The 13,265-nt window shown below is 45.2% G+C and overlaps 1 protein-coding gene and 1 pseudogene across 2 annotated transcripts in view; both read right to left on the reverse strand.

Moving 5' to 3' along the window:
• Nucleotides 1-13,265, reverse strand: part of LOC140385506 (NSFL1 cofactor p47-like) — an 81,501-nt gene that overhangs the window by 14,697 nt on the left and 53,539 nt on the right. For both annotated transcript variants that reach the window (XM_072467729.1, XM_072467730.1), the window contains exons 6-7: nt 4,996-5,105; nt 4,170-4,307 (exon numbers count right to left, since the gene is read on the reverse strand). In XM_072467729.1, the coding sequence (XP_072323830.1) occupies nt 4,170-4,307; nt 4,996-5,105 (248 nt within the window). The remainder of the gene's footprint in view (nt 1-4,169; nt 4,308-4,995; nt 5,106-13,265) is intronic.
• On the reverse strand, nt 6,231-7,700 carry LOC140385505 (cytosolic 5'-nucleotidase 3A pseudogene; annotated as a pseudogene).

Raw genomic sequence — 13,265 nt, forward strand, 5'->3', positions numbered from 1 at the left:
GTTCCATATGCCTTCATCTGGTTGATATGGAACCACGCAGTCTTTCCATTGGGGTACTTTATTTTGGAGACGGAAGGGCTTACTTTGTCTGCAATGGAGTACGGACCCGAGTACTTTGGTGACAGGAATGTGCTGGGGTTGTATACGGAGAGCATGACTTGCTGTTCTATACTGAACTCAGTCGCATGCACTGACTTATCGAAACAAGTCTTGCTCTGTTTCTTTCTTGTGCCCAATTTCACTGCGGCTGCTAGCTGAACCGTTTCGCCACTAATTATTCTACTGCTTTCTAGTGTGGGAGGGCCGTCACTTCGGGGCTGGTCAAATCTAAGCCTAATAAAAATTCTGTGCCTTTCATGGGGCGTCCGATCATGAGAGCGTGTGGGGTGTAACCTGTAGAAGTTGAAACTGTATTTCGCAAAAACATCAGCGCAAAAGGGAGGACTGAGTCCCAAGTGGTGTTGTTTTGCTGGACCATTTTTCTGAGGGTGGATTTTAGGGTCCGATTCATGCGCTCCACGATACCACTTGACTGGGGGTGGTATGCAATGTGGAATTTTTGGGTAATGCCAAATATCGTGAGGACGTTCTTCATGACCCGTCCCGTAAAATGGGAACCTTGGTGCGGTCTGTGCTTGCTACCTCTATCACGTAGGGGGAAAGCGGGTCTGGAACTTGTAGTGCGGAGGCTGCTATGAATGCTTGCTTCAACGCATCCACAGCATCCGTATGCTGCGGAAGCCATTCCCAGGGAGCTCCTTTCTTTAGGAGGTCTGAGAGGGGTGCTGCCTTACTGGCGAAACCGTCAATGTGGTTTCGGCAGTAGCCAACCAGTCCTAAAAACGACCGGAGGGCTGAAACGCTCTCGGGAAGGGGCAATTTAGCAATCGAGTCAATCATTTTATGCTCGATCTCGCGTTTACCATGTGTGATAATTGTACCCAAATATATCACCTTATCTTCCAAAATCTGGACCTTTTTTGGGTTAACTTTACAACCAATTGAGTGTAAGAGTTCCAGGAGTTCGGACAGAAGCTCAATGTGCCCTTCCTTGGTGTGTCTGCAGTAGTAGGTCGTCTACGTACTGGACCAGACATTCGGGGCGAGAACATTTGGCTAAACCATTTGCCAGCTGTCGGTGGAAAATGGAAGAGGAGCTGTGGAATCCTTGTGGAAGATATGTCCACGTGTACTGTTGGTTTTTAAAGGTGAAGGCAAATTTGTACTGGCACGCCTCTGCCAATGGAATGGACCAGAACCCATTACTGATGTCTAAAACCGTAAAGAATCGGGAATTGAGTCCCTGCCTGAGCATGGTCTCGGGACTTGAGGCTACTGTGGGGGCTGCTGCGGGGGTGATTTTGTTGAGTTCCCGGTAATAGATTGTCAGTCGCCATGATCCATCGGGCTTTCTCACTGGCCAAATCGGGGCATTATTAGTGGAGGCTACTGATCCAAGTACGCCCTGCTCTAATAAACTTTCGATTACTTTTGCGATTTCTCCCTCTGCCTCTTGGGGAAATCCATCCTCTTTTGGGGCTTCCCCTGTGCACATGTTCCCTGAACATATCTCTGCGCTGTCTCATTTAACTCTTCCCAATCAGGGCCGGCTTCCTCATCTAATTTTGCTCCAAAGGTTTCCTGGAATCCTTTTTGGACTGAAAGCAGAGATTGCAGCTCTGCAATCTGCTTCCGGCACTTTGCGTGGTCTAGTGAGCTTTGTCTTTGCTCCGTGGTGGCAGCATGGAGTGCTCTTAACACTGCCTTCAGGTCACTACACTGCCTCTGCAATGCCTCTACCTGCTTCTCGGTTTCTTCTCGTACCAGGACTGCACGTTGCGTATCCTGATAGGCCTTTTCATACTGGGACTGGAAGCTGCTTAAGTGCGCCAGACAAGACTGGTGTCCCCTCTTGGCATCATCCACCTCTCCGTCTTTTGCTGCCAACTTCCTACTTAACTCTAAGTTCTCTCTTTCTACCTCACTGACATCGACCTTGCTCATTCGATGTATGACTTCTACCTCTTTCCGAGCGTCCTAACGACCTTCTCTGTGCCTCGCAACTGTGCCAAGCAGGGCACGATTGCCATTGGCTTGCGAGCTTTCCCCAAGCTCTTCTTGTAGATCTCGCTCAGGTTCTCCCACTAAGTATGTCCTATACTCCCGGGACCCGTTTCCTCGTTGTTACAGAATTCGCTCCAAAGGGGCCATCCTTTCCCTTTGAGGTACTTCCTGATTTGTTCCTCGCATACGGGACACTGTCCTACTCTACTGCTGCTGGTCGCTGCGATCGCAAATTCTTCTGGGTTCATGAGGCGCTGCATTGCCTGCACTGCCATCTTTCTTGTCCGAATGCTTCTTTTAAATTTGGAACAGGTGAGCTAAGGCGGTGCTGTAAATACGGGTACGGCTTTCGCTAATTTCCGAAGTACAAACTCCCGACAGTTTTGTCGCAACAAAAAAATCTATCAGTTTACCTTATCGCCCTGTTGGTTACGCATGCATACACACACTTCCGAATTATGAGGATTGGTCAGAACTGCTTGAACACTTGTGGTTTTCTGTTCCCAATTGGTTCTCCCGGAGTGGTGAAGCCACTTCTAGTTCGGGTCCTGTCAGAAAGCTGCCAGTAATATGTTGCTAACTTTTGATTGGTTCACTTGGCTCTGTTTTATAACCTTTGCTCTCGAGTAGCCAGGTATCTTTATACCGCCACGAGGTTCAAGTTCGAGTAATGACCAATAACTCAATACACCGATGAGTAAGATTTAAATCAAAGCACATTTATTATACACAGTAATCGCTACTCATGCATAAATTCTACATCTGAGCTATTTCTACGACTAACAGGCCTGTACTTAACTTCGGACTGGCCCACCAGGTCAGGGGAACAAATGGCCTTTTGTTCGGGTTTGGAGTCTGCGGGATTCAAAGTTGGTATAGATTGATAGCTAGGAGCGCCTATCTCGTAGCGAGCGTTGACTTAAGACTTACGATCTCTCGGCGGCAGTTGAACCGGTCACGGTCAATGTTGGTTCGCGTTGCTGGGTGACCCGGTCAAGAAGAACGATTTGAACTTGGGGGCTTAACTTTATAGTCCCCAGGGGCTTCCCGCCTTTCGGGGCGGACCCTGTACCTGGTTCTAGGTGATTGGACTTCGTTCCAATCGCTTGGTTCGATTTCTCCAATACTAGAGCGGTTCCCTGATCGATGGGCGGTCTTGAGGTGTCCATTAACCTCTCTTGTGTTGGCTCCTGCTGGCGCCGGGGAGTCTAGCTTAATATAGTTTGTCCCAAATGTTGCTATTGTTCCCGAGGATTGCTTATTAGTATGTAAATGGTTGCTACATTATTATGCAGATGGCTGCTAGTATCGATGCTGTCTGGGCCTTTGCAGAGTTAAATACACAGCAAACTTGCACCTGCTGGTTTCTGCCTGTGTTGGCTGAATTTCCCTTCAGCCTTTGCCGTTCACCATTTTAAATCGGGACTTGGCCAACTCAGGTGGCTACAGGAGGAGGTGTTGTTGCCTATCTTTACTGATTGTGGCCTGTGGGTTAGAAAGTTCTGGATCCAGTCGTAGACGATTTTACATGCCTTCATCTTGTAGCCTGTTATGTCTTGCAGACCTTGCCATAAACGGCAGGGGTCCGTGTGGCTAGCCTGGGACTCGAGCTTGGTCCAGTACTGTCTTTTGGCATCTTTGATGGATTTCTTTAGATCATATCTGGCTTTCTTGTAGAGGTCAGGGTCACCTGACTTGAACGCCTCAGACCTAGACTTCAGCAAGCAGTGGATATCCCTGTTCATCCAGGGTTTCCGGTTGGGAAACCCGCGAATTTGCTTCTTTGGCACAGTCTTGTACACACTTACTAATGAAGTCAGTTACTGTAATGGCGTACTCGTTCAGCTGGTTGCAGAGTTTTTAAATATTGACCAGTCCACTGACTCTAAGCAGTCCCTTAGGAGATCATCCAATTCCTCACAACAACAATGCACGACTTTCTTTGACGGATTCTCCCGCTTCAGTTTTTGCTTATAAGTCGGGAGCAGGAGCACAGCTTTGTGTCAGATTTGCCAAAGTGTGGGTGGGCTATTTAAGCTTTGATGACATTTCTAAGCGGCAAATCTAATATATGGACCAACAACCCAACTACTATAACCCCCTACCTTCCCAGTTTTTGTCCATCTCCGGAAAAAGCCTTGAACTTCAATTTGTGCTTCAAATATTCTTCACTTCTGTGATCCTCCATATCCAAACTTACTTGATTTCCATGAACCAGCTTTTGTAGTTCAACGGGAATCTCCCTGGATGGAGCAAAGCACACAAAAACATAACATAACTGGAATTTCATTTAAGCAACGGGCTTGGATCAGATATATACATGCGAAGATTAGAATGTATGATTAAAGAGGAAGAAAGAGGGCAAGGAGGTGGATAGGAGAGAAAAAAAATGAAGATGCGAGATAATGGAGGAGCAGTTCAGTTAATGAGAATTAGTGTGTACAGAGAGACAAATGGCATGCAATAATGGAGAGAGGTGGACTTGGCAAAGAGCATACACAAGATACAAACATACAAAAAAATAACACATGCAAGGCAGACACTGTCAAATTTCACAGATCACATTTCTGTTCTGAGTAAAGCTCTGTCCCATGTTCGAGCTACGTGTCTCAAAGTAACTCATCATTGAAAACACGCCAGTAAATTTATTTGCAAAAAAGTATTTTACATTATCCTACAAAAAAAAAATCAACACTTCAGTATTTAAATTAAACAAATAAATAAATTTAGAGTACTCATTATTTTTTTGCATTGAGGGGCAATTTAGCATTGCAAATCCACCTAACATGGGTTGTGGGGGTGAAACCCACGCAGACACGGGGAGAATGTGCAAACTCCACACAGACAGTGACCGGGATCAAACCCGGGTCCTCAGCGCCATAGGCAGCAGTGTTAACCACTGTGAACACTTCAGCATTAATAGCATCTTACCCTTTGCCAATGGATTCCAAAAACTCAGCATTTGTAGGGTCTGTATAGGTTCGGAGTTCTCCATCATCCAAACTGAAGCCATTTTTCCACAATTTCAACAAAATTTGAACCTATCAAAAATGACATATATATTTCACACAAGTTAATTAGAAAATAACATTCAGCTCATGAGGTGCCCAATTAACAAAAGTCTCTTCATCAAGATCTCATTTTTATTTAATAAAATCAGGATAAAAACAACTTGCCTTAGCTTTGGTTTCTTCCATAGTAAAACCAACCCAGATAGCACATAGGAATTCAACAGCTAAATTAAATCGTACTGTACCAAAGCATTTTCCGAATCATTCCTTTATAAATTAAATGCTTAGCTGCTAAACTTTTAAATGGTTCATCCATTTAAATAATTCAGACCTAATTCACTGAATACATTCCACTATACTGTATTAAAAGGGTATGGGGTGGACAACATTTAAAAGAAATCCATGAATTAGATTAATGTGAAACATGTCATGAGCACCTAGATATATTTGGTAGCACAGTGGTTAGCACAGCTCCAGGGTCCCAGGTTCGATTCCTGGCTTGGGTCACTGTTTGTGTGCTCCGGTTTCCTCCCACAAGTCCCGAACGACGTGCTGTTAGGTAATTTGGACATTCCGAATTCTGCCTCTGTGTACCCGAACAGGCGCTGGAGTGTGGTGACTAGGGGCTTTTCACAGTAACTTCATCTCATGAAAATTATAATAAAGACAAATTCTTCGAGGTTCGATTTAAAGAAATTTATTTACACAAATATTTGCGGAGGGGAGTGGTCTGTCTGCATAGCCATTCCACAGCACTCTGAATTATACAGTTGAAAACCATTATATTTACAGTGTGAAATAAACAACTTTAAAGAGATAAAACCTTGGAACATACGCAAGAAGAAATACGAATGCATTGCCCTTGGTTTAAAAACTCGAGTATGCATTTTGCTGTCCTTCAGAAGAACAACTTCTTATAATAAGGCCAAATCCAAAATATTAAGCAGTATTTTGTTTACGTTACCTGACCTACTTATTTTCGTTCAAAAGCAGTGTTAAAATATAGTCAAGCATTACCCAGCATGCTTCTAAGTGGGCAACTCATTAATTTCCTTTCCACAGTTCCCTCCTTGTTGCTCCTTTTTTTTTTCCCCCTCATTAAATAGAGTGGGAGAGTTTATTGCGGTAAATTGAGGGCTTTAAGAAGACCCAATGTTAAAAAACTCTCCACCAATTTAATGCACTGTTCAACTATTTCTTTCATGTACATTATTCATTTTAAAATATACAGATGACAATGTTCAACAGGCAACACAAGCTGTATCCAGATACACCAAAAGTATCCTCAGAATTATCTATAACCACAGAAGGTTTGCGAAAGATTAAAAATCTGCCTCAGTGCTCATTTCTCGGATAGAACTGGTTATATATTGGCAATCTGCCCACTCAACACACCAAGCGTACAATATTCAAAATCCTATTAAACAGCATATACGGCACCAACACACATGGAAACGCTTTGAAACTTTAAAGCCAGAATTTAAACTATTACATCTAGAGGTAGTTTAAATCTAGTTATCTAACTGCCTATTTTCATAAAGAACCAGCAAAGTTTCCGTTATTCACTGAGGACACATCATTGTTACTTTTGTGCAAGTTTTAAGAATACATATTTTCTTCAGCATCAGGTATTGAAGAATGTGCAGTATTTTCAATAAATGGAGTTGTTCATTTACACAAGAGGGTAGAAGAGTATTTCAGCTTCAAGCTTCCACAGGCCTGGACGTCTTCAGTTTCTCATCACAGAATCTTCTGGAGAATAGCATTGGTCGATCTAATGTCTCTTCTTTCACCAATACTATATCATAGGAATCAATGTACTTTTCCAAACATTCTTCCACTTTATCATTTAAGAATCCAATCTTGAGAATATTGTCGACATTTTGAACGTCATGTGCCATATTCAAATCTCCCAACGAATCACCCAGAAGAATGATGTTACAATTCTCCTTCAGTTGGTTGAAGTACTCAGAGCTCCTTAAGGCTCTGTCATGTTTATTGTAAACATGGATGAGTTCACCTTTAAAGCCTTTTACAACACCCTTCTCATCAAAATCCATGAAGTTGGAAACTACTTTCACATTCGAGTGAAATACACCGGCCTGAGAAATAATCTCCTCCAGTACGTCACCAATCCCAGCAGAAAATATGAATACTGGGATGTTGTGTTCATTCAGCTTATCGAAGAACAGCTCATAGCCATCTCTCAGCATCACGTCAGATTCCCTCACCGCCTCGGCCAATTTCCCTTTCTCAATACCTTGTTTAATCAGTAAATTGTGAGCTTTTGTCCACCATTCAACCATGAAGGGGTACTTCTCCTCAGCACTAATGGCTGGATCAATTTCAATTGGATAATACTTATTCCTAATCTGGAACAACTTTTTCCTACAGTCCTCAGAGATTAACTTGCAGTTGTCAATGATATTGTGACAGGTGGGACATCTTTTCCCATTGTGGAAGAACTTGCTTAGTGTCATATCAAAATCTGTGATTATCTGACGTTTGGAAGCTCCTCCTTTGTTTGATAAGACCACATATGATTTCTTCCACTCTCTCAGGGTCCTTAATGTGGACATTTTTTTTCTGGAATTCTGCCATCTGCTTCATCCCTAAACTAAAAAGTAGGACCTCAAAGGTAGTAATCTCAGGATTGCTACCAGTGCCACGTGATAGTCAGAGTAGGAATGACAGGATAGCTAGGATGAATACGTGGCTTGAGAGATGGTGCAAGAGGGAGGGTTTCAAATTCCTGGGATATTGGGACCGGTTCTGGGGGAGGTGGGACCTGTACAAATCGGACGGTCTGCATCTGGGTGGGACCGGAACCAATGTTCTCGGGGGGGGTGTTTGCTAGTGCAGTTGGGGAGGGTTTAAACTAATGTGGCAGGGGGATGGGAACGGATGTAGGAAGTCAGTGGGGACAGAAACAAAAGGCAGGAAGGGAGAGTGCGTAAAGCATGACCTGAGAAAGCAGGGCAGAGAGCAAGGAAGGTCTACATTAAGAACAAAAGAACAAAGAAATGTACAGCACAGGAACAGGCCCTTCGGCCCTCCAAGCCCGTGCCGACCATGCTGCCTGACTAAACTACAATCTTCTACACTTCCTGGGTCCGTATCCTTCTATTCCCATCCTATTCATATATTTGTCAAGATGCCCCTTAAATGTCCCTATCGTCCCTGCTTCCACTACCTCCTCCGGTAGCGAGTTCCAGGCACCCACTACCCTCTGCGTAAAAAACTTGCCTCGTACATCTACTCTAAACCTTGCCCCTCTCACCTTAAACCTATGTCCCCTAGTAATTGACCCCTCTACCCTGGGGAAAAGCCTCTGACTATCCATTTAAACTGCATTTATTTCAATGCAAGGGGCCTGACGGGCAAAGCGGATGAACTCAGGGCATGGACAGGCACATGGGACTGGGATATTATAGCTATGACTGAAACATGGCTAAGGGAGGGGCAGGACTGGCAGCTCAATGTTCCGGGGTACAGATGCTATAGAAAGGATAGAACAGGAGGTAAGAGAGGAGGGGGAGTGGCGTTTTTGATTAGGGAGAACATCACGGCAGTACTTAGAGGGGATATATCCGAGGGTTCGCCCACTGAGTCTATATGGGTGGAACTGAAAAATAAGAAGGGAGAGATCACCTTTGTAGGACTGTACTACAGGCCCCCAAATAGTCAGCGGGAAATTGAGGAGCAAATATGTAAGGAGATTACAGATAGCTGCAAGAATAATAGGGTGGTAGTAGTAGGGGACTTTAACTTTCCCAACATTGACTGGGACAGCCATAGCATTAGGGGCTTGGATGGAGGGAAATTTGTTGAGTGTATTCAGGAGGAATTTCTCATTCAGTATGTGGATGGACCGACTAGAGAGGGGGCAAAACTTGACCTCGTCTTGGGAAATAAGGAAGGGCAAGTGACAGAAGTGCTAGTGAGAGATCACTTTGGGACAAGTGGCCATAACTCCATTAGTTTTAAGATAGCTATGGAGAATGATAGGTCTGGCCCAAGAGTTAAAATTCTTAATTGGGGCAAGGCCAATTTTGATGGTATCAGACAGGAACTTGCAGAGGTAGATTGGGGGAGACTGTTGGCAGGCAAAGGGACGGCTGGTAAATGGGAGGCTTTTAAAAATGTGTTAACCAGGGTGCAGGGTAAGCACATTCCCTTTAGAGTGAAGGGCAAGGCTGGTAGAAGTAGGGAACCCTGGATGACTCGAGATATTGAGACTCTGGTCAAAAAGAAGAAGGAGGCATATGACGTACATAAGCAACTGGGATCAAGTGGATCCCTTGAAGAGTATAGAGATTGTCGAAATAGAGTTAAGAGGGAAATCAGGAGGGCAAAAAGGGGACATGAAATTGCTTTGGCAAATAATGCAAGGGAGAATCCAAAGAGATTCTACAAATACATAAAGGGGAAAAGAGTAACTAGGGACAGAGTAGGGCCTCTTAAGGATCAACAAGGGCATCTATGTGCAGAGCCACAAGAGTTGGGTGAGATCCTGAATGAATATTTCTCATCGGTATTCACGGTGGAGAAAGGCATGGATGTTAGGAAACTAAGGGAAATAAATAGTGATGTCTTGAGAAGTGTGCATATTACAGAGGAGGAGGTGCTGGAAGTCTTAAAGCGCATCAAGGTAGATAAATCCCCGGGACCTGATGAAATGTATCCCAGGATGTTGTGGGAGGCTAGGGAGGAAATTGCGGGTCCCCTAACAGAGATATTTGAATCATCGGCAGCCACAGGTGAGGTGCCTGAAGATTGGAGAGTGGCGAATGTTGTGCCCTTGTTTAAGAAGGGCAGCAGGGAAAAGCCTGGGAACTACAGACCGGTGAGCCTAACGTCTGTAGTAGGTAAGTTGCTAGAAGGTATTCTGAGAGACAGGATCTACAAGCGTTTAGAGAGGCAAGGACTGATTCGGGGCAGTCAGCATGGCTTTGTGCGTGGAAAATCATGTCTCACAAATTTGATTGAGTTTTTTTGAGTGGGTGACCAAGAAGGTAGATGAGGGCAGTGCAGTAGACGTTGTCTACATGGACTTTAGCAAAGCCTTTGACAAGGTACCGCATGGTAGGTTGTTGCAGAAGGTTAAAGCTCACGGGATCCAGGGTGAGGTTGCCAATTGGATTCAAAATTGGCTGGACGACAGAAGGCAGAGGGTGGTTGTAGAGGGTTGTTTTTCAAACTGGAGGCCTGTGACCAGTGGTGTGCCTCAGGGATCGGTGCTGGGTCCACTGTTATTTGTGATTTATATTAATGATTTGGATGAGAATTTAGGAGGCATGGTTAGTAAGTTTGCAGATGACACCAAGATTGGTGGCACAGTGGATAGTGAAGAAGGTTATCTAGGATTGCAACGGGATCTTGATCAATTAGGCCAGTGGGCCGACGAATGGCAGATGGAGTTTAATTTAGATAAATGTGAGGTGATGCATTTTGGCAGATCGAATCAGGCCAGGACCTACTCAGTTAATGGTATGGCGTTGGGGAGAGTTATAGAACAAAGAGATCTAGGAGTGCAGGTTCATAGCTCCTTGAAGGTGGAGTCGCAGGTGGACAGGGTGGTGAAGAAGGCATTCGGCATGCTTGGTTTCATTGGTCAGAACATTGAATACAGGAGTTGGGACGTCTTGTTGAAGTTGTACAAGACATTGGTACGGCCACACTTGGAATACTGTGTGCAGTTCTGGTCACCTTATTATAGAAAGGATATTATTAAACTGGAAAGAGTGCAGAAAAGATTTACTAGGATGTTGCCGGGACTTGATGGTTTGAGTTATAAGGAGAGACTGGGACTTTTTTCCTTGGAGCGTAGGAGGCTTAGGGGTGATCTTATAGAGGTCTATAAAATAATGAGGGGCATAGATAAGGTAGATAGTCAACATCTTTTCCCAAAGGTAGGGGAGTTTAAAACTAGGGGGCATAGGTTTGAGGTGAGGGGGGAGAGATTCAGAAGGGCCCAGAGGGGCAATTTCTTCACTCAGAGGGTAGTGAGTGTCTGGAATGGGCTGCCAGAGGTAGTAATAGAGGCGGGTACAATTGTGTCTTTTAAAAAACATTTAGATAGTTACATGGGTAAGATGGGTATAGAGGGTTATGGGCCAAGTGCGGGCAACTGGGACTAGCTTAATGGTAAAAACTGGGCGGCATGGACTGGTTGGGCCGAAGGGCCTGTTTCCATGCTGTAAACTTCTATGATTCTATCCCGGCCGCGGGCATCTGGGTGGTTTGTGCCGGTCCCCGGTGGGCGGCAATTGTGAGGCGGCTCAGCCCCAACACCTTTGTGACCGCCCGGGACCCCCGTCCGGGCCTCACCCCCCACCGGGGACCCCTTGTTGCTCTTTTAATCAACACCTTTTAGTACATTATCGTATCCTCCACAGAAAGGGTGGTTTATAATGTAAGGGGAACGGACATATGACAGTTCCCTGCATGTTATGAGGCTGGTACCAAGGAGGCAATGCTGCTAAGGCTGTTCCCATGTTTGTACAATACCCTGTCCACAATTTAAACAGTAACCATACAATTGAGATTACAATGGTGATTATAATCCAGAACACAATCTTCTGTCCCAGCGATCTTTCCAGACAAGCTTCATAAAACAGAACTTGTGCACCATACTCTGGTACGGACCAGTTCCTGGGAATAAAAAAGTGAGGCTTAAAAATGACCTTGCACTTTATAATCAGGATAATGATGACCTTCATATTGTCCCTTAATTGTTGGGTCTCCAATCCAGATACAATGACTTTCTTTAACCATATAGTGCATTCTTATCCTTTTCAGCTGATACAAAATCTAAAAGGAGCACCCAATGCTGTGATTAGGCTTATACTGTTTATTAGCACATACTACAGGGAAATGAAATTCACTTTTATGCCCATATGTTTTAATGTTGTGTAGCCACGTAAAATGGCTGCTTCCCTATTAATTCGCAAATTTCTGCAGGGCAAAGGATGGCCCGTGTGGAGCGGTTTCTGTAATAACGACGACTCAGGTCCTGGAAGTATAGGGCATACTTTGTGGGAGAACCTGAGTGAGATCCATAAAAAGAGCTTAGCAAAAGCGCGCAAGCCGATGGCAATCGTCAGGACGCTCCGAAAAGAAATAGAGGGCATACATCGTACGAGTAAAATCGATGTATGCGAGATGGAAAAGGAAAACCTGGAATTGAAAAGGCAGTTAGAAGCCAAGGACAAAGAGGTGGCTGACGCCCAACGGGGTCACCAGTCTTGTCTGGCGCATTTAAGCAGTTTTCAATCCCAGTATGAGAAGGCTTATCAGGACACGCAGCGTGCCATCCTGGTTAAGAAAGAGACGGAGAAGCAGGTGGAGACACTACAGAAGCAATGTAGTGATCTCAAGGCAGCCTTGAGAGCGCTCCACGCTGCAACCACGGAACAAGGGCAGAGTACCTAAGACCATGCAAAGTGCCGAAAGCAAATTGCAGACCTGCAAGCAATGCTTTCTGTCCTAAAGGGATTCCAAGACACCTTTGGGGAAAGTTTAGACCAGGAAGACGGCCCTGATTGGGAAGAACTGCAAGAGACAGCGCAGAGATATGTTCAGGGAGCATGTGCGCAGGGAAAACCCCAAAGGAGGAGAGCACCCCCACCCAGCAGGTAATACAGGCTCCCATGAACCCTGTAACAACCCACCGCACCGCCACAGCAGACGAGGCGGAAGTCTTATATTCCACCCCCCTCACAGTGACCCAATTACGGGACGCGTGTGCTAAAATCGCACCGTTCCTCCCCGCTTCAGACCCACACCATTTCTTTGCCACCGTCAAACACCAGGCGACCGTGTACGGCCTGGATGAGAAAGAGCAGGTAAAGCTCACGGTCCTCAGCTTAGACCCATCGGTCGCAGCAGCCCTTCCCGACCCACAGAATGTAGGAGGCATCCTTGCAGAAATGCATACCGCGATCCTGGATGCGATCGGGTACAACCGGGGCGACCCCGTAGACGGTCTAAATAAATGCAGACAGAAAAAGTCTGAACACCCCACAGCGTTCGCAGGACGCTTGTGGATTCACTTTGAAGCCGTTTTCAGCAACGTAGACCGTGCCCATTTGTCCGCAGACAATATGGCCAAATGGACCCGCACCCTTATCTCCCATGCCACAGAAGCAGGACAGAATGCCTGTAGTAATTATGACCCCTCGGAGGAGG

This window comes from Scyliorhinus torazame, chromosome 11 (genome assembly GCF_047496885.1).
Source record: "Scyliorhinus torazame isolate Kashiwa2021f chromosome 11, sScyTor2.1, whole genome shotgun sequence".
NCBI classification, from domain to species: domain Eukaryota; kingdom Metazoa; phylum Chordata; class Chondrichthyes; order Carcharhiniformes; family Scyliorhinidae; genus Scyliorhinus; species Scyliorhinus torazame.